This window comes from Argopecten irradians, chromosome 13 (assembly GCF_041381155.1).
Source record: "Argopecten irradians isolate NY chromosome 13, Ai_NY, whole genome shotgun sequence".
Classification (NCBI taxonomy): Eukaryota; Metazoa; Mollusca; class Bivalvia; order Pectinida; family Pectinidae; genus Argopecten; species Argopecten irradians.
The window spans coordinates 7,052,325-7,073,349 of NC_091146.1; the positions used below are offsets into that span (position 1 = coordinate 7,052,325).

Here is a 21,025-nt window from a genome sequence, read left to right on the forward strand (position 1 = left end):
CAGCAGAATCGTATCGATACAACTGATACAAATCTGCAAGTAGAACCCCTTTCAGACAGAAGAGCTAAAACAAAACTACAATTACTATACAAGATAAACAATAATATGACTCCAACATATTTATCATACTTATTACCTCCTTCAGTAGTCAGAAAGATATATCTTTCTTTTGGACGGGTTTCATATCATCTGTATGTCCAATCTGGTACCAGTTTAGTGCTCAAGTAATGTCACTGTTTTCGTTGTTAGATAAGCGTGTGTACTCAGATGTAATGTCTGACATGTACAAGTCATCTAACCATTGTAAAGCTGACCGATGGTGTGTGTTAAACACAGGGAGACATAGAGGAAGACACTGTGGTCTCATTTTAGGATAACGATGGCATTACTCTGTACATCACAACCATGTTTATGTAAATAGTATATGTATATATGTAACAGAATAAAATATCAACAACACATTGGAGTCAATTATTATAACAACACTCTACATGCCAGACCCTTTGATGAACCAACACTAAGAAACAACTAGGACATCTACATACTAACAATCTTAAAAAATTATTATAAAGTTCTATGTTTACCATATATACTAACGAAATCGCCATATGCGTACACCAATATTACATATATTCAATATTCACCAATTGAAACAATATAGTGCACCAACAGGTGCACCAGAGTTATGGAGTGATTGCAATTGGAGTTTTACTCTCTACTTTCATCAATCTGAATAAAATACATACTGGGTTGGATAAGAGGATCTGACAACATCCCATTAGGGGTCGTGTTCAGGTGACCTATGGAAATGACCAATCAAATTGCTGCTGCCTGAATCTTGAATGTGACCATTATTGAACGGTTATAAGGATCTGTATTTCAATCCGATTGCTAGTTTCATTGATACGGAACGAAGTAAAATGCTTACATGCACCAAAGTTGAATGAAGAATTTATTTTTAATTGGTAAATAATCACCACATTTTATGTACATGTATTTAAAGCACGAAAAGAAGTGAAATATACATTTCCTGTACACAAATGTTGACAAAGAGGGTATGATCAGAAGCCATAACTAGTTCTATGATTATATACAATACTTTCTTTCATACCTACGGGTGTAATACTGGCTGATCTAGGGCAATACACTCATGCCGCCTGAGGCTGTATTGCCTGACTACCCATGCAATAAAGCCTCGTGACGTCACGGCGTTAACCAAAATTCTATTTCCTCGGTATAATTTAACATTTTTTTTCACAAACTTGACTAGTTTTACTATAAAAGATGCAAACAACGGAATTTTTGTTGAAAATATCTCGGAATTTTTCAAGAAATTGACTTTCAGCCATGGATTTCTTCGAGTTTTTTTTCAAAATGGCGGGATATTATAGTTGTAAAATTTAAATAAAACGTTGAGGTATGAAAGAAAAATACTCTTTCATAAGTGGATATGAAGGATAGGGATATTCTACCTCTCGGGATCACAAAATGTTGCAAAACCCTCGGCAAGCCTCGGGTTTTCCTACATTTTGTGACCCTCGGGTAGAATATCCCTATCCTTCATATCACATATGAAAGAGTCTTATAATATGGTAGTCATGAAAGAATGAGAGAGCGAATTGTCACGGTATATATGAACATAAATGTTTCTTTCTCCAAACATAATGCAGAGCTGTTGATCCTAGGTAATAAGATACCAGACGACTGTATCGATAGAACCCGCCTCATTTAATGATGGATCCGTGTTCTGGAACTGGAACGTGATCGCCTATCTAATCCTGCAAAAGGAAATAAATTAAATGAACTGCGTTTTCACTAACCATGTGTTCAGATGCCCCAGTGATATAGCATGCAGGGAATCGGACGACTGGTTTGCTCGGTATCATGTGAACGGGAAGGGTGTGTTGCTTGGTGTCATGCTTCAATGATATATGACATATCACTTTGAGAAGACACGACACAAATACATAAGAGTCCGTCGAAGTATCAAAGGTGGGATTGCACAATCCACCTACGCTCCAATTTTTGCAGTGTTAAAGGTCGAGGTACACAACTACTTTTTATGTGCTTTTATCTTTTTTATATTTTTTTAAAAGGCATAAAGAGCCTACAAATGATGTTTCTAAAAAAAGCGTTGGGCATGTGGCGAGGAGACCCCTTGTGCCCACCTTTTGAACCTTATTTTTTTTTAATTTTTGTTGATTAAAGATACTTCATCTTTATATTTTTTTATATTCATTCATAATGATATTTACAAATTATTTTTTACTACAACTTGATTTTCAAGCCAAAAATTTCCGTTTTTTGTCGGGATAAAACTCAACGATGTTGGGTTTGCTCGAAATAATAATATTATCAATTTTGTCCACACTTTTGACCCATTTTAAAAACATGCTATAGGTATAATCTTATAACAGATACTTTAAAAAAAATGAAATCCGGGAAAATAGCATTTCATAGGCTGAAATATAGCCAGGGGAATTTTCTAAACAAAAATCAATATTTGCTTTTAAATGACCGTAAATTGAAAACTGATCATAAACACCAAGAAAACATCATTTTTTTGTAAACTGACATATGTACTATAATATTAGTGCATTTTGTACTTGCGTTTTTCCCTAACAGTACAGAAAGCCTAACAACTAGATATGCTCTTATGTGAACAAATAGTTCCATTTTTAATATAAAAAATAACACAATTATTTGAAACAAATGTATTTTCGTCAGCAACTCAAACTCAAAAGATACAAATTATTATTATCCAACAACTCTTATGTAGATAAAAAACTATTTTAAATTGAATTAAAAATTATTAAAGAGTGAAACAGAGTTGCATTTAATTTTCAAAATATGTGTAATCTAACAAACAAACAAACAAAGTAATCTAAGAATAATACCTGCACCACAAAGGCTACAATCCAAATCTTAACCAATCAGGGGGCTTTATTTCGCTACATGGTATTTGAAACAATCAATGTTTTTTAAAGTGATACCATAGTATTCCGCATACCTCGTAACCTGTATATACCAATTTTCACATCATTTTGACAATATATAAATTTCAGCCAATCAGATGCCTCCGTTTTGTTACCATGGAAACTAATATTTTTAAAGGTGTTACCATGATATTTACTATCTAAAATTATTACTATACACTAATCTTCACTTACATTGGACTCTGGAATCATAAACTTGAAATGCATAACTAGGTATACAAATAATGAAGTAGTTTGTTGCCACCTGCACTTTCAATTTGCAATGCACTCAGAAACTGTTTTCCCGGATTTTAATTTTGAAATTGATTTATAAATAGACAGAAAATGTCATGAAAGTATTTTTAATGCTAAGCAAAATTGTGGAAAAAACCTGTAACAGGGTGAAACGAGATCGCAAAGAGAAATGTTTTGTTTTCGTTTTTTCCAAAAAGCGTTAATTTTTCGTAAAAACAATTAGATAACTGTAGTCGGACAGGAGTTATGTCCCTTGTCAGAGCTCGTTGCGGAAAAAGGTAAGAAAGTTCCGAACAGAGGGAAAAAGTAGCCATGTGCTCGGCTTTATCTTCCACTTGCGTTCACTTGCGAATGCCTGTTGGTTACGAGGTATAAATCTACCAATGGAACATTGGTGTATTGCGTGTATGTAATCCGATAGGGTCTGTATAATGGAACATATAGGTTTTCGGTAATTTCTAGCATTTCTAATTATTTGCAATTTGCAGTCGGTTTACTGGCGAGTCATTACAGTGTTTGACAATGCGTTCATTGTTTTATCATGATAGCTAAGACTGTTTGATTGTATTTTGCAGTCTCACGTAGAGGTTTGGTAACGAATAAACTCTTAAGTATACCAAGACCCTTGGCTAACGTCATTTTTGCGAGTTGCGTCCCCTTGATCAGGTCTGCGAAATTGCGACACAGTAACGCACGTCACCTACATCTGGTTCGTGTGTTTTGCTGTCACAAATTATTTCAAACAAAATTATCCGTTAAAAATCTAACAAGTCTAACGGTCACCTGGGTTTGAAAAATTAAATATAAAAGAAACTTAATTTAACAAAGCATAACAATTTATTGACTTATGCCGTATCCTGGCCTCGAACTCACGCCTTCTACCACTGCGCCACATAGGGGATGTGGATGTGGTGCAGTGGTAGAAGGCGCATGTATGTTTGGCTAGGCGAATGGGTGCCGTAGATCGTGAGTTCGAGGCCAAGATAGGACAACAGTCAATAAATTGTCATGCTTTGTTAAATTGTGTTTCTTTGATATTTATTATATAATGAAACAAATAAATGACATATAACACTATATACTGCGCTTTGAGTTTTTCAGTGATCTATAAATTTGACTTTTTAATCTATGAAGAGTTAGAGGAATTTTTTGAAATTTAAGTCATTTTGACCCTGTTTGGTCCCGCCCTTCTGGTCCCCCAGGGGGTCATCGAGGACCGATATGGATGTTAAAATGTTATATCTCAGGCTAATAATTCTAATCAAGTTTAACTCATTTCCTATGAAATTTGAGCAAATAATGTTCATAAATGTGTTTTCCTATATAAACTAAAGTAAACTTCCCCAGGGGGTAACATGAGACCCCAAGGTCATATAATTCACAATTTCTATAAACCACCTCAAGACCTTTCCATCTATAATTATTTGATTCTACCATTTCCAGAAATTTAGAAGATTTTTGAAGTTTTTGCCTATTTGACCCTTTTTAGATACGCTCCTCTGCCCCAAGGGGGTCTGCCAGAACCAATATGGATATGATATCGATATTAAAATGCTATCTCAGGCTAATAATTCTAACCAAGTTTGACTCATTTCCTATGAAAATTGAACAAACTTTTGTAGCCTATTTGACCCCTTTTGGCCCCGCCCCTAAGGCCCCTGGGTCATTCATGGAAAATTTGTTACTAAGATTCAATGGCCATTTCATAGGGATAATTCTGACAACATTTAACTAATTTTCTATTATAAATGACCAAATAATGCTCCAAAATGTGTTTTCACTATATAAACTATAGTAAACTAAACGCCCTCCCCAGGAGAAAATGTGAGACCCCAGGGTAATATAATTCACAATTTTTTTAAGGACCTTAAGACCTTTTTATATATGAAAATTATTTGATTCTACCATTTCCAGAATTTCAGAAGAAGTTTTTTGAAGTTTTAGCCTATTTGACCCCTTTTGATTCCGCCCCCTAAGGCCCCTGGGGGTCAGTCATAGAAAATTTGTTAATAGGATTTAATGGCCATCACATACTAATAATTCTGACAATATTTGACTCATTTCCTATTACATATGACCAAATAATGCTCAAAAATATGATTTCCCTATATAAACTGTAGTAAACTTAACCCCCTCACCAGGAGGAAACGAGAGACCCAAGGGTCATATAATTCACAATTTTTGTAAAGGACTTTAAGACCTTTCTATCTATGAAGAGTATTTGATACTATCACATCTGTGAGTAGAGAGGAAGATTTTAGAAATTTTGGTCAATTGGACCCCTTTTTGACCATATAATTCACAATTTTGATTGGCCTTATGCAGTAGAAGGTTTGTGTAAAATTTCATTGAAATTGCTTCAGCAGTTTTGGAGAAGAAGTCGAAAATGTAAATTGTTTACGGACATACGACAGACGACTCACGACGACGGACAAAGGGCGATAAGAAAAGGTCACTTGAGACGTCGTCTCAGGTGACCTAAAAATATAAAAGAAATGACTTAAATATAAACAAGAGGCCCAAGAGGCCTTGGCGGTCACCTGATTGCTGCTACAAAAAGAGCATTGCAAAGTTGGTTATAAAAAATATTCACGAATTAAAATAAACTTTAAAGTTGAACTTTCGCATTAGAATTTTTATTTTTTGTTTTTTATTTTGATAGTTAGTGTATTATGTTACCAAAATTTATGCTTAAAATTCCAATTTGCTTTGCTAACGTTAAACAACAAAACCAAACTAGAAGTCAGTCAGTGTCAGTGATTTTATAAATTTCACTTTTTAATCTGTGGAGATTATTTGGTTCCATCAAATCTGTGAATTCAGAAGAAGATTTTTGAAATTTAAGCCATCTTGACCCATTTTGGCCCCGCCCCTCTGGTCCCAGTGGGTCAGCCAGGACCAATATTGATATGGTGTTAAAATGCTATTTCAGGCTGATAATTCTAACCAAGTTCGATTCATTTCCTATTAAAACTAAGCAAATAATGTTCATAAATGTGTTTTTCTTAAATAGACTATATTAAATTTGACCCCCTCCCCAGGGGAAAATCTGAGATCCCAGGGCCATGAAATTCACAATTTTTGTAAAGGGCCTTAAGACCTTCCAATCTATGAAGAGTATTTGGTTCCATCAAATCTGTGAATTCAGAAGAATATTTTTGAGGTTTTAGCCTATTTGACCCTTATTGGCCCCGCCTTTAAGGCCCTGGGGGGTTGGCTAAGGCTAATAATTCTAACCAAGTTAGACTAGTTTCCTATGAATAATAAGTAGATAACATTCATAAATGTGTTTTTTTCTATATAAACTATAGTAAACTTGACCCCCTCCCCAGAGGGAAACATGAGACCCCAGGGTCATATAATTCATACTTTGTGTAAAGGACCTTAAGGCCTTTCAATCTATGAAGAGTATTTGATTCTACCAGTTCCAGAATTTCAGAAGAAGATTTTTGAAGTTTTAGCTTATTTGATCCCTTTTGGCCCCAATCCCTTAGGCCCCTGGGAGTCAGTCATGGAAAATTTGTTTGTAGGATTCAATGGCCATTTCATAGGGATAATTCTGACAACATTTGACTCATTTCCTTTTACAAATGACCAAATAATGCTCAAAATTGTGTTTTCCCTATATAAAATATAGTAAACTTAACCCCCTCCCCAAGGGGAAACCTGAGACCCCAGGGTCATATAATTCACATTTTTTGTAAAGGACCTTTAGACCTTTCTATCACTTCTGTGAGTGGAGAACACTTTTGAAATTATAGTCAATTTTACCCCTTTTGACCCCGCCCACAGCCCCCAGGGGGTTGGGAACCATATAATTCACACTTTTGATTGGCCTTATGCCTTAGAAGGTTTGTGCAAAATTTCATTGAATTTACTTCAGCGGTTTTTGAGAAGAAGATGTAAATTGTTTACGACATACAACGCACGACGCACGACGACGGACGATTAGAATAGGTCACTTGAGACTTCGCCTCAGGTGACCTAAAAACGATCTACTCAAATGATTTATGAATCAGAAATGTGGAATATTTAACAATGGTACGTATTCAAAGAAAATTGGGCTGTGGGCAGTTTCTAGGGGAATTTTAACATTAGCTTGAACACCACCTTTAGTAGGTGAATCAAAGTCGGAGTACAAAAAAAACAAGAGGCCCAGAGGGCCTGTATCGCTCACCTGTTTTTTTTTTTTTTTTTTTTTTTTTGCAATTATCACAAAGACTCTTTCAATTAGAAAAATTAGCAAAATTGACTCCAAAATGTGTTTAATTTTGAATCACAACCATATAATGATGCTATAAATACCATACACATATGCTACCCAATACAAAGTTTCAGAGAGGAAGTAATTATATGAAAATAGTAGCCTAATTGACCTTTTTGGCCCCGCGTCTAAGGCCCCCGGGGGGGGGGGGGAGACATATACTTTGTACAATTTCAAATCCCCATCCTATAAGGATGTTACCACTGTATTATGAGTGCTCTTCCATGATTAGTTGCAGAAAAGAAGTCGTTTATACGGTAACAGCAAAATTGATCACTTTTGACCCCGCCTCTCAGCCCCTGGGGGATCAGTCCCATTATTTGTACAATTTTGAATCCCCACCCTAGAAGGATGCTACAATTGTATTATTAGTGCTCTCCCATGCTCAGTTGCAGAGAAGAAGTAGTTTATACGGAAATAGTCAAATTGATCCCGTTTGACCCCGCCCCTCTGGCCCCCGGGGGTCAGCCCTATCATTTGTACATTTTTGAATCCGCACCCTATAACGATGCTACCATTGCATTATTAGTGCTCTCCCATGCTCAGTTGCAGAGAAGAAGTCGTTTATACGGAAATAGTCAAATTGATCCCTTTTGACCCCGCCCCTCAGACCCCCGGGGGTCAGCCCAATCATTTGTACACTTTTGAATCCGCACCCTATAACGATGCTACCATTGCATTATGAGTGCTATACCATGATTAGTCTCAGAGAAGATGTCATCTATATGAAAATAGCCAAATTGACTCCTTTTGACACTCGCCCCTCAGGCCCCCGGGGGTCAGCCCTATCATTTGCACAATTTGGAATTTCACCCTATAAGGATGCTACCATTGCATTATGAGTGTTATCCCATGCTTAGTTTCAGAGAAGAAGTCGTTTATATGGAAATAACCAAATTGATCCCGCCCCTCAGGCCCCCTGGGGGGTCATCGTCCACATCATTTGTACAATTTTTAATTCCTACCCTATAAGTATGCTACCATTGCATTATATTTACACTTGCTAGGCTTGGTCACTATACGCTAATACTAGCCGATTTTGTTTACCATAACTGCATGGTAACATTGAACTTTGAACTTGCGTAAGGAAATGTTCTGTGCAACGTAAAAGGACTACTTTTTTTAAAAAAGAAACATGGCTTTGTTTACATTTTGACGCAACATTACGTGTATATTGTTGTTTTTCATAGAATTTTGGAAAAATGTAAACAATATATACATGTTTTATATTTATACATGATTCAAACAATTTTTAAATTAACAATTGTATAAAGAAACGGAAAAATATCCCGACCGGGGCGACGTGCTTTCATTTTTGTTAAAAATGATGGGTGTCAAATGTAAACATTACCTCTGTGCCTATGTTCGTCCTACGATCGAGCCTTTGGGGTGGACGGGTGTGAGACCCTCTGATAGAGGTCAGTTATAAACATATCCTCTTGTCTTTGTTCTTTGAGTATTTAATCATGTGTATTATAAAACATGCACCGCTAATAATCCACGTGTTGACAGTTCCGCGTCACCACAAATACATTGTATCCATCGAACACAAGTGAATTTGTTTCATCTATCGATGGCGATATGGATCTAAGCGTAGATTATATAATCACATGGCTCCCAAGGATGTAATATCGTCAAGTCAGACGACATCTCAAACACATTGAGCTACTTGAAAATCAGTGTTTTGCCAACTTCGGCAAACTAAAGTGTGTAAGCGTGCGTCAGCTTCGCCTCGCTGCACAATAACGGTAACCGAGTTCACACATGTGGCCGTGTACAAATTCATTATGTTATTACGCTATATATTAACTTTTAGCAAAATTGAATATATATTTAAAGTTCTGATCTGATTAAATAAAATTATCTCTGAAATTTACTTTGTTTGTCATGTTTATTTTACACTAAAATATTGAACTTTTTTGTCGTCGCGGAAGAATAATTCTACCTTACGTGGAGCGTCACCATTCGCTGTTCAAATGAGTAAGCTCCTCCCACTTTTGACCGACTTTTATTGAATAATTACGTCACTTTCAAATGACGATTTTATTGCATAAAATATAAATAAAAAGTCGTGTGAGTGTAAATATAGGGATTGGATTTCGTTTTTATGTTAACCATGCTTGTATGGAGCAATTCCTCTAAGAATATATTCAATATGGGGCGCTAACGCGCCCCATAGAATATATTCTTAGAGGAATTGCTCCATACAAGCATGGTTAACATAAAAACGAAATCCAATCCCTATATGGGTGCTATACCATGCTTAGTTTCAGAGAAGAAGTCGTTTATAGTCGCTTAGGCCCCTGGGGGTCAGCCCCATCATTTGTACAAATTTCGGTTAGTAGCCCATAAGGATGCTACCAGTCAAATTTTGTTGAAATCCGACCACCGGTTACGGAAAAGAAGTCGATTGTTGACGGACGATCGGACGCCAGGGTTAGGCATAAGCTCACCTTGGTCCTTCGGACCAGGTGAGCTAAAAAAACTAATAGAGTATTTAGATAGCAATCGTTATGTGTGAAATACATCTCTTGTTGATAATGAACTGTTTCTTTAAGCATAACATATATTGAATCAAGGTTCCGAAATTGGTGACATAGAGATTGCCAAATGTTCTTAATACGTATATTTTTCGTTGGTTATCCAAATGACCACTATATTTTAAACAATTTAACAACCAGTGAGGCAGTAGACGCTGGCTACTGTCCGCTGGCCGAGACACACAAAAGCCTATGTTCTGCTTAGCGTTCAGTATACCGCTGGTTCGTCCGTTGTCAGTATAATGTGACTGTGAGGGGTGTGTTGCTTGGTGTCTTCGGCGGCATACTTCCGCTTCTTTTATCTTTCGCACTAACTTTCTTTTCCCTAACGTCCCCCTTGACACCGCCTCACTTTTAGCATTAAGTGAGCTTAAGAATATGCCAATTTATTTCGCAAATATAAGGTTATATGGTCAAAATATAAATGATATTGTCACTGGGGTAAAAATATCACATTTTTATATTTTCACTCGCTTTTGACCAATTGAAATGCAGCATTAACAGCGAAAATGTTATTTTGATTGTTACATCATTAGTTTGTGCACAAAAATGACGTCATATTTTTGTGTTGAAGCATGATGTTTTGCTCACAAAAAACACGACGTAATAATCGTTGGGGTGAATAACTCTGTCAAATAAATTGGCTGATTAATATTTGGTGGACCTAGTAGTGATGGTCTTCTGTAAACGAATATAATGATTAGAATATTCCTTGTTTCTTGATGAATACCAGTAATATTTCATCGGCTGAAGTGAAAGCTTTGATATTTTCGCACTCGTGAAAAATATCAAAATTTCCACCTCACTCGATGAAATATAACTGGTACATCATGAAACAAGAGGCCCAGAGGGCCTGTATCGCTCACCTGGTTTTTTGTTAGTGAATTAGAAAAATAAGCAAAATTGACTCCCAAAGTTTAATTTTGAATCACAACCATACAATGATGCTATTGATACCATACAAATATGCTATCCAATACATAGGTTCAGAGACAAAGTAATTTATCTGAAAATAGTAGCCTAATTGACCTTTTTGACCTCGCATATATTGCCGTTTAAGGCCAGGGGGTAAGCCCTAGCATTTGTACAATTTCAAATCCCAACTCTATAAGGATGCTACCATTGCATCCTAAGTGCTCTTCCATTCTTAGTTGCAGAGAAGAAGTCGTTTATATGGAAATAGCTAAATTGACCCCTTTTGACCCCACCCTTCAGGCCCCCGGGGGGTCAGCCCAATCATTTGCAAAATTTTGAATCCAAACCCTATAAGGATGTAACCATTGCATTATGAGCGCAATCCCATGTTAAGTTGCAGAGAAAAAGTCATTTATATGGAAATTGACCACTTTTGACCCCGCCCCTCAGGTCCCCGGGAATCAGCCCTATCATTTGCTCAATTTGGAATCCCCAGCCTACAATGATGCTACTATTGCATAATGGGTGCTATCTCATGCTTAGTTGCAGAGAAGAAGTCATTTATATATGGAAATAGCCAAATTGACCCCTTTTGACCCCGCCCCTCTGACCCCCGGGGGAGTCAGCCCTATCATTTGCGTAATTTTGAATCCCCACCCTATAAGGATGCTACCATTGCATTATGGGTGCTATACCATGCTTAGTTTCAGAGAAGAAGTCGTTTATATGGAAATAGCCAAATTGGCCCCTTTTGACCCCGCCGCTCAGGCCCCCGGGGGGTCAGCCCCATCATTTGTACAATTTGGAATCCCCACCCTATAAGGATGCTACCATTGCATTATGAGTGCTATCCCATGCTTGGTTTCAGAGAAGAAGTCGTTTATATGGAAATAGCCAAATTGACCCCTTTTGGCCCCGCCCCTCAGGCCCCCGGGGGGTCAGCCCCATCATTTGTACAATTTTCAGGTAGTAGCCCATAAGGATGCTACCAGTCAAATTTTGTTGAAATCCGACCAGCGGTTATGGAGAAGAAGTCGATTGTTGACGGACGACGGACGACGGACGCCGGACGCCGGACGCTGCGGTATCCCATAAGCTCACCTCGGTCCTTCGGACCAGGTGAGCTAACAAGTAAATATCCTTATATATATTCATAATATATATACGTTCTGTATGAGTATTAATAGTTAATCAATGGATAGGTACAGGGGAAGAGTACGTTTACTGAAATGTGGATAGCGATGTTACAAACGTATGACGTCACATAAGGGAGTTTCTACGTTAACACTGAATATGATATAATCTCAGCTCCAGTGATATTATACCTTTAGAAGATACATACCTTGGTAGCAGTTTTCTTCATCTGAGTAATCATAACAGTCATGAACGCCATCACACCACCATTCTCTTGGGATACACATTTTATCTGTACATTGGGCAGGGCGGTCTGGTGGACATTCAGGAGAGCGGTCTGAAATCAAAACAATATTTGCATTCCTTATGCAAATCTAAATTCTATCAATTTAGGGCTATGTAATAAGGCATTCAGTATATTGTTATGCTCAGTAAACTTTCATGGAACAAATAAAGGACGAAATGCATTGGTCTTCTGCATGTCAAGACATCCGATGTAGAGAATCACAATTGTGTTTTCCAAACAAATGGCGGCGTGATCATGATCAAAGCTAAAACCCTTTACAATAGACAGTCATATTTAAATTAAAATATATTCATTATGCAAATACTTTCTATTAAAATTAGACCAAACAAGCGATTCTTTTAAATTCTATAGACACTAGTAAATATGGTGTCATGGTTATTTTGTGCCTGAATATGTAAGTTTGGAATTACTAAAACTGAAATGTACATATGTATTCAAGCACACCTAAGAAATGATATGTAACAGTTATGTGACCGAAACACATTACACAATGTGCGGTGTGCGGACGATGTGCGGTCTGTGCGGTAGGAACGGTGTCTGCCGATAGTTATCGTGGTTGATATAAATTTAGGAATTCAATTTTATTGGGTAAACATGCGAAACGATGATGGGGTTTATTTCTACTGTATTGAAGACATGGAAAATCTAAATGTGATAAATAAAGGATATCCATAAAATATCAAATATATATTTTGTTTTGTTTTGTTCACTTGACCATCTACATACTTTGGGTTTCTAAACAGTCTACTGTACTGGCTAATTAGACCTTTACAATGTTGATTTACTACGTATTTAATAAACACTTTAAACTATTATTTTCTATTTTTAACTAAACAATATATATTTTCAGAGTAAAATTTGATTGTTAATATTTTAAAGATGCTCCATCGCCGACAGAGCATAAATGATATTCATCATTTGAACAATAATTGGGGTTGAATTATGTATATGTATGCCTAATTAACACAAAAAATAACATGAAATAATTTTTTTCGCCTTTGGTGCATGCGCAATCATTACTTCATTCCATATAAGATAAAGTGCCACGGAATTTTTTCGGGATGCAATTAATTATTTTTCATATTTTAAACTTGAAGTAAAATTAGAAGCTCAAACATTTCAATGGTGGTAATGGTGTAAAGTAAGTAACTTTTGTAACTGAAGAAAAATACTAAATCGTCTGCTCCTGTTTTTGATAGTGAAAAAACACCATTTGTCAGCGGTGGAGCATCTTTAACTCAAACCAAACACATAAATATTTTAAAGCAGGACAGCTTTATTAATGAAAACCACTGTCATGTGGTCTCATTAATAAATTACATTTAGATATTCAAACTGAACTATAAAGATACAGTGTACATATACATATGCATGTAGCTACATTTATATATTATAGATTTTACCTGAAATTTATATAGTATATTATCTAATTACCTGGTTTTACGTACGTTCATTTAGGTATTCACATCCTTTTCTATACTAAATCTGTTTGACTTGTTTATATGTATACCTGAGCCGGGATATTACTTAAATTGAACGTAAAACAATTCATGGCCAGAGGGCAGAATTAGTGTCAGAGAGGCGAAAAATACATACAATAGCTAGCTACAAAGGTACACACTTGTATATATACTGTAGGTAGCTATAGGTTTGGGGTGGGGCTGGGTATAAGGGGGTCCAATTAATGGGTATTGTCTCGAAGCATGTTTGAAATACACTTATACATATATACATGTAGTATAAATGAATCTATTAATGAACCCCTCTCCCTTTAGGATAATAAATTACAAACAAGTAACAAAACAATGTGTATACATTATCTTCATTTTTAGAAAAAAAACAAGAGGCCCAGAGGGCCTATATCGCTCACCTGGTTATTGTAATGTCAATTATGTTCTGATAACAGGATCATTGTTTCTTTTCTGAAGGAATTTAAAATTTCCCTATCGGGACCCATTCTTTCTGCTCCAGGGGGTCAGAGCCAACATTTTTACAAACTCTGTTCCCCTTCCCCTAAGGATGTTTCTGGCCAAATTTGGTAACATTCCAAGCAGAACTCTATGACTAGTAGCGATTTAAAGGAAATGTTGACGGACGGACGGACGGACGGACGCCGTGTCATGACATAAGCTCACCGGCCCTTCAGGGGCCAGATGAGCTGAAAATTACTATTTGTCAGCAGTGGATCATCTTTAAGGTAGCTCCGTGTCACCCGTACTGCATTGTTGATTTATTACATAACTATCATGGAATATCAATCTGATTAAAATAGGGATCCTTATAATCAGATTGCTTATAACCACTCCGTTCAATAGAGGACCCGACAACATGCCATAAGGGGTCATGATCGGATGACCTTTATATCACGTGTACTTAGATCAAATACAGCTTTTTCAAGCTATTTCGTCCCAAGTCAATATTCTGGCAGTGCCAATTTGATCGGCCATTTCCAAAGGTCACATGGACATGACCCCTAATGGGGTGTTGTCAGATATAACTACCAAACGTAATGATCATAAGGATCTGTATTTTAATCAGATTGTTGGAATATTAAATATTCATCTGAAAGTAAAACAATCTGATATCAACACAGATCCTTATAACCACTCCGTTCAATAGAGGACCTGACAACATCTCACAAGGTTTCATCTTCGGATGAACATTTTACCACATGTACTTCAGATTAAATACATTTTCTACACGGCAGCGCCAATTTGATTGACCATTTCCAAAGGTCATCTGGACGTGACCCCAATGGAGTGTTGTCAGATCTTATCAAACCTACAATCTGATTGTCAAACCTAGTGATGATAAGGATCTGTATTTTAATCAGATTAAAAGTAAAACAAAATGAAGGAAAAGTGAAATGCAGCATAATTATGGCCAAAGCATAATTAACATCACTAAGTGTCACAGCATCTGAATCCCACACCCTGAAATGAAACCTGCGACAATTAGGTGTGTTCAGGTGATAATGTTGGCCTTTAGTCATATTCCAAGATTGTAAGAGCTAAGTATAATTTAGAATCACTAAGTTTCACAGCCTCTGAATCCCACACCTTGAAATGACTCCTGTGCTAATTAGGTGTGTTAAGGTGATAATGATGTCGTCTAGAAGGTTAGGATTTTATCGGTAGTTTTTGAGACACAGAGTTAAACGCAAAACTTTAGAGTCAAGTCTTATAAATAGTTTAACATCCTTAAGTTTCACACCCTCTGCATCCGAAGGCCTGAACTGAATCCTGCAATTTTTAGGTGTGTTGAGGTGATAATTATGTCCTTCAGCTATGTTTAAAGTTTGGTTAGGATTGGACAACGTCACCACCGCTGCCGGAAAAGTAACACTATAGTATCGCCTTCGAGACTTATCGTCGCGGGGGATTCGATAATATTAAAGATCTATAGAGGAAGCAAGAGCAAAATCACCTGCTATCAGTATTATTCAAGGTAGTGATCGTTGGATGGCATTATTGTGGGCAATACTTAGAGAAGTAATATCAAGCGGCGTGTTAATAAGGATCTGTATTTTATTCAGATTTAATGACTTTTACAAATGTATCCATGTACATATTTTGCGCGTTGCTGAATTGGTTTAGTTTGATTTCAATTAGGATTGAGGATTTAACAATCTGAGTAAAATACATATCCTTGCAACAAATCCGTCCCATAGGGGGTGACATTCTGGTGACCTTTATCCCACATGCAATTGTCTGAAATTTGTGTTCATAGCATATAAGATTTCATGAAACTCGTCAAGTCGCAAAAATAAAATCTTCAAAAAATCTCGTATAAAACAACATTTATGCTATATATATATAATACCTTCCTTTGTCATACTCGACTCAGTAACCCCTTGTTTAGTTGTTTCCAATTGTGTCTTTATCTCGTTCAGCTCCCTTTTGGCAGCCTGTAGTTCCGTCTCAAGAACTTCCATCGTAGCTATCGCATGTTCATGTTGTCGAGTGTTCGATGCTGTCTCAGTGTCAAGGTAACGGCGGATTAAAGGAAGTACCTGTTCCAAAATTGCATTAGTTTGCGAAGCAATACACTGCTCCCGTCTACGTTCAGGTACGATATTCTGTTGATGACTGCTCTTAATCAACAGAACAACCATTGCTATACTATATATCCACATCATTACTATGAAAGTTATTTCGTTGCTTATCCTACCAAGTAAGTTTGTTGACTGCTTAAATATCCATTATTAAAATCCTCGCAATTAGTCACTCTTTTTAAATCAAGATGTTTTAGCACGATATCTCGATACGTCTACTTCTGTGTACGTTGTCAGTATTATACGTAACTGCTTTTATTCACATGGATTATCATAAAAACTAAAGCATTGAGTGACGAATTAATTTACTTCCTGTATTTTTAAACAACGTGTCTGAAGAGTATGTTCAATGTGAATGAGTGTTATCACATGATAAACATATTTTATAAATACTTTTGAGTGCCCTCACTTGATATATCCGGGCTGTGTTTGCTATTAATAGAATAGAAAATCCGATTAAAATTGAAACACTCCAATATTTCTAGTGGGGTGAAACCTAAAGGAGTGTCACAGATGAAATGAAGACACTAACTGCATGGAGATTAACCACTTGACTTACAAGCTGTTACACATATAATCTGTAGCAGTCGAAACACAAAGTGTTTCCAGGTACGCCACCAGTTGTACCCAATGTTGTGTGTGTTTGTTGCGTGATTGTGCAGGATGAGCTATTTAATACAAGAAAACAACGTATGCATCTAGATTAAAAAGTGATAAGTAGATTTTAGAACAGTATATTTAAAAAACAAACATTTACCCAAGAACCTTTTATCAATTATAAAAAATTCATTAAAGATGCTCCCCCGCTGATAATTTGTATTTTTTCACTATCGAAAACAGGAGCAGATGATTTAGTAATTTTCTTTAGTTACAAAAGTTACTTACTTTACACCATTACCACCATTGAAAAGTTTGAGCTTCTAATTTTACTTAAAGTTAAAAATATAAAAAAAAAATAATTAATTGCATCCCGAAAAAAATCCGTGGCACTATATTCTATATGGAATGAAGTACTGATTGCGCATGCATCAAAGGCAAAATAAATTATTTCTTGTTATTTTTTGTGTTAATTAGACATATATATACAAGATTGAACAGCATTTATTGTTCTAACGATGAATGTTATTTATGCTCCGTTGGTGGTGGAGCAACTTTGACTTCTATGAAAATAAGTAAAAATATGGAAACAAGTAGACCAATCATTGTCTAGAACAATATAGAAATATGTGTCATACAGGAAGCTATTAATGAACTCAACCGAAAAACGTGACTTTTTTATCTTAACTAATAACGCTTCCTCACTAAACCAACAAGCAAATTCGTGGAATTTCCATCCCCTGCTTTCAAGACATATTGTAGGTAAACATTATTGAGGTTAGTTTTAACCTTGGTTGAAACATAAACAAATAAACTGAAGTCTTATTCGGAAGTAAGATATTTAACTTTGTAACCAAGATTGAAGAAAATCGGTTAATGTTTATTACAGTTATTGTACGGAAGTGGCAGAAAATGACTTTTTTTAATAAACCAAAGGGCCATAACTATGCTAATTAAGATCTGCCAAAAGTGGCGATCGAACTTGGCTAAGCCCTTAAGGCATTTAACTTTGATACCAATTTAACATTATTAGTTTTAACATTTGTTAGTATTACACAGAAACAACAGAAAATGACATTAGTAGTAAATCAAAGGGCCATTACTCTGATAAATAACATCCGCTAAAAGAGTTGATCGAACCTGGCCAGGCACCTAAGGCATTCAACCTTGTTACCAAGTTTAAAGAAAATCGGTTAATATTTATAACAGTTATTGTACGGAAGTGGTAGAAACTGATTTTTTTATTAAAGCAAAGGGCCATAACGCCGCTAAATAAGGTTCGTTGAAAGTCGCGATCGAACTTGGCCGAGTCCTTACGGCATTTAACCTTGTTCCTAAGTTTTGAGAAAATCGGTTTACATTTGTTACACTTATTACACGGAAATTACAGAAATGACGTTTTTTATTAATCAAAGGGCCATAACTTCGCTAAATAAGGTCCATCGACAGTCGTGATCGAACTTGGCCGAGCCCTTAAAACATTTAACCTTGTCACCAAGTTTGAAAAAAAATATTGTTTAATTTGTTACAGTTATTGCACGGAAACGAAGTGTTACAGACAGACGGACAGACAGACAGATAGATATCTTTTTCGTATAGCAGGAGAGGCACTCGGCATTCAGTGACTAGGAATGGATATTGTATATCATCATAAAATCTAAAACCGATCAATAAATAACTTTCTGCATAGAGAATGTTTAGGAGTTTTTCTCTGATCCATACTTAATTCCGTTCAGACAAACCATTGATCCATATCTACAATACACACGCTTATAATTTTACTCTTTTCAATGGATATGTGAACATTTTATAGGCTCATTATTATATATATATACAAATCATATTGCCTTAATTCATTATCTCATGATGAGGAGATCCAATGGTTATGTGACTTCGTCGATCCCAAACTAATTTTAAAATACAAACCATCGCTCGATGTATACTATGTAAAAGTATATGATCTCTACTGCTCCAATCTTTCTAACAGTTGACCAATATTATATACAAGAATATATAATTTAATTGCATATGCTACACTCCATTCTATAAATCATTTTCCTAAGATTGAATTAATGGCAGAGTATTATGACGTCATACATTTTCGCGGGAAATTTTATCAGCAGCACAGTCATTGGTCAAACTGAACTAATGAATAAGATATCATTGCGCCGCAACTGAATTTGATTTATTACCTTAAAGTAAGTAAAAGCACGGAAATTATTGCCACTGCAACTAGCACTGTCACAATTCAATACTAGTTCAAAATACAAACATCGGCTAGCTCTAGTCGCCTAAAGTACTATGTTCACTATTGCTCACCCTCTATCAAAGTACAATGTGAGTCCTCCATTATTTCTAATTGAATACACACAAAAAGTATCTTATATATGTAAATAAGTATGTGTCACTTCCACCTACACAATGTAACACATATAATATAACCATCCCTCTATACTTAACTATTAACTGCATATAACATAACCATCCCTCTGTACTTAACTATTAACTACATATAACATAACCATCCCTCTGTACTTAACTATTAACTACATATAACATAACCATCCCTCTGTACTTAACTATTAACTACATATATAACATAACCATCCCTCCGTACTTAACTATTAACTACATATAACATAACCATCCCTCCGTACTTAACTATTAACTACATATAACATAACCATCCCTCTGTACTTAACTATTAACTACATATAACATAACCATCCCTCTGTACTTAACTATTAACTACATATAACATAACCATCCCTCCGTACTTAACTATTAACTACATATAACATAACCATCCCTCCGTACTTAACTATTAACTACATATAACATAACCATCCCTCCGTACTTAACTATTAACTACATATAACATAACCATCCCTCCGTACTTAACTATTAACTACATATAACATAACCATCCCTCCGTACTTAACTATTAACTACATATAACATAACCATCCCTCTGTACTTAACTATTAACTACATATAACATAACCAACCCTCCGTACTTAACTATTAACTACATATAACATAACCATCCCTCTGTACTTAACTATTAACTACATATAACATAACCATCCCTCCGTACTTAACTATTAACTACATATAACATAACCATCCCTCCGTACTTAACTATTAACTACATATAACATAACCATCCCTCTGTACTTAACTATTAACTACATATAACATAACCATCCCTCTGTACTTAACTATTAACTACATATAACATAACCATCCCTCCGTACTTAACTATTAACTACATATAACTTAACCATCCCTCCGTACTTAACTATTAACTACATATAACTTAACCACCCCTCCGTACTTAACTATTAACTACATATAACTTAACCACCCCTCCGTACTTAACTATTAACTACATATAACATAACCATCCCTCCGTACTTAACTATTAACTACATATAACATAACCATCCCTCCGTACTTAACTATTAACTACATATAACTTAACCACCCTCCGTTCTTAACTATTAACTACATATAACTTAACCATCCCTCCGTACTTAACTATTAACTACATATAACAACCATCCCTCCGTACTTAACTATTAACTACATATAACATAACCATCCCTCCGTACTTAACTATTAACTACATATAACTTAACCATCCCTCCGTACTTAACTATTAACTACATATAACATAACCATCCCTCCGTACTTAACTATTAACTACATATAACATAACCATCCCTCCGTACTTAACTATTAACTACATATAACATAACCATCCCTCCGTACTTAATTATTAACTACATATAACAACCATCCCTCCGTACTTAACTATTAACTACATATAACAACCATCCCTCCGTACTTAATTATTAACTACATATAACATAACCATCCCTCCGTACTTAACTATTAACTACATATAACATAACCATCCCTCCGTACTTAACTATTAACTACATATAACATAACCATCCCTCCATACCTAACTATTAACTA

At 35.8% G+C, this 21,025-nt stretch overlaps 1 protein-coding gene across 1 annotated transcript; it reads right to left on the reverse strand.

Annotated features, from left to right (window-relative positions):
* Positions 1–542: 542 nt before the first annotated feature.
* On the reverse strand, positions 543–16,793 carry LOC138306095 (uncharacterized). The gene is made up of 3 exons (XM_069246458.1): positions 16,213–16,793; positions 12,292–12,420; positions 543–1,778 (listed from the first exon to the last, which is right to left on the reverse strand). Exons 1-3 carry the CDS (start codon positions 16,526–16,528, stop codon positions 1,729–1,731), a joined length of 495 nt encoding a protein of 164 aa, XP_069102559.1. The 5' UTR covers positions 16,529–16,793; the 3' UTR covers positions 543–1,728.
* Positions 16,794–21,025: the final 4,232 nt, after the last annotated feature.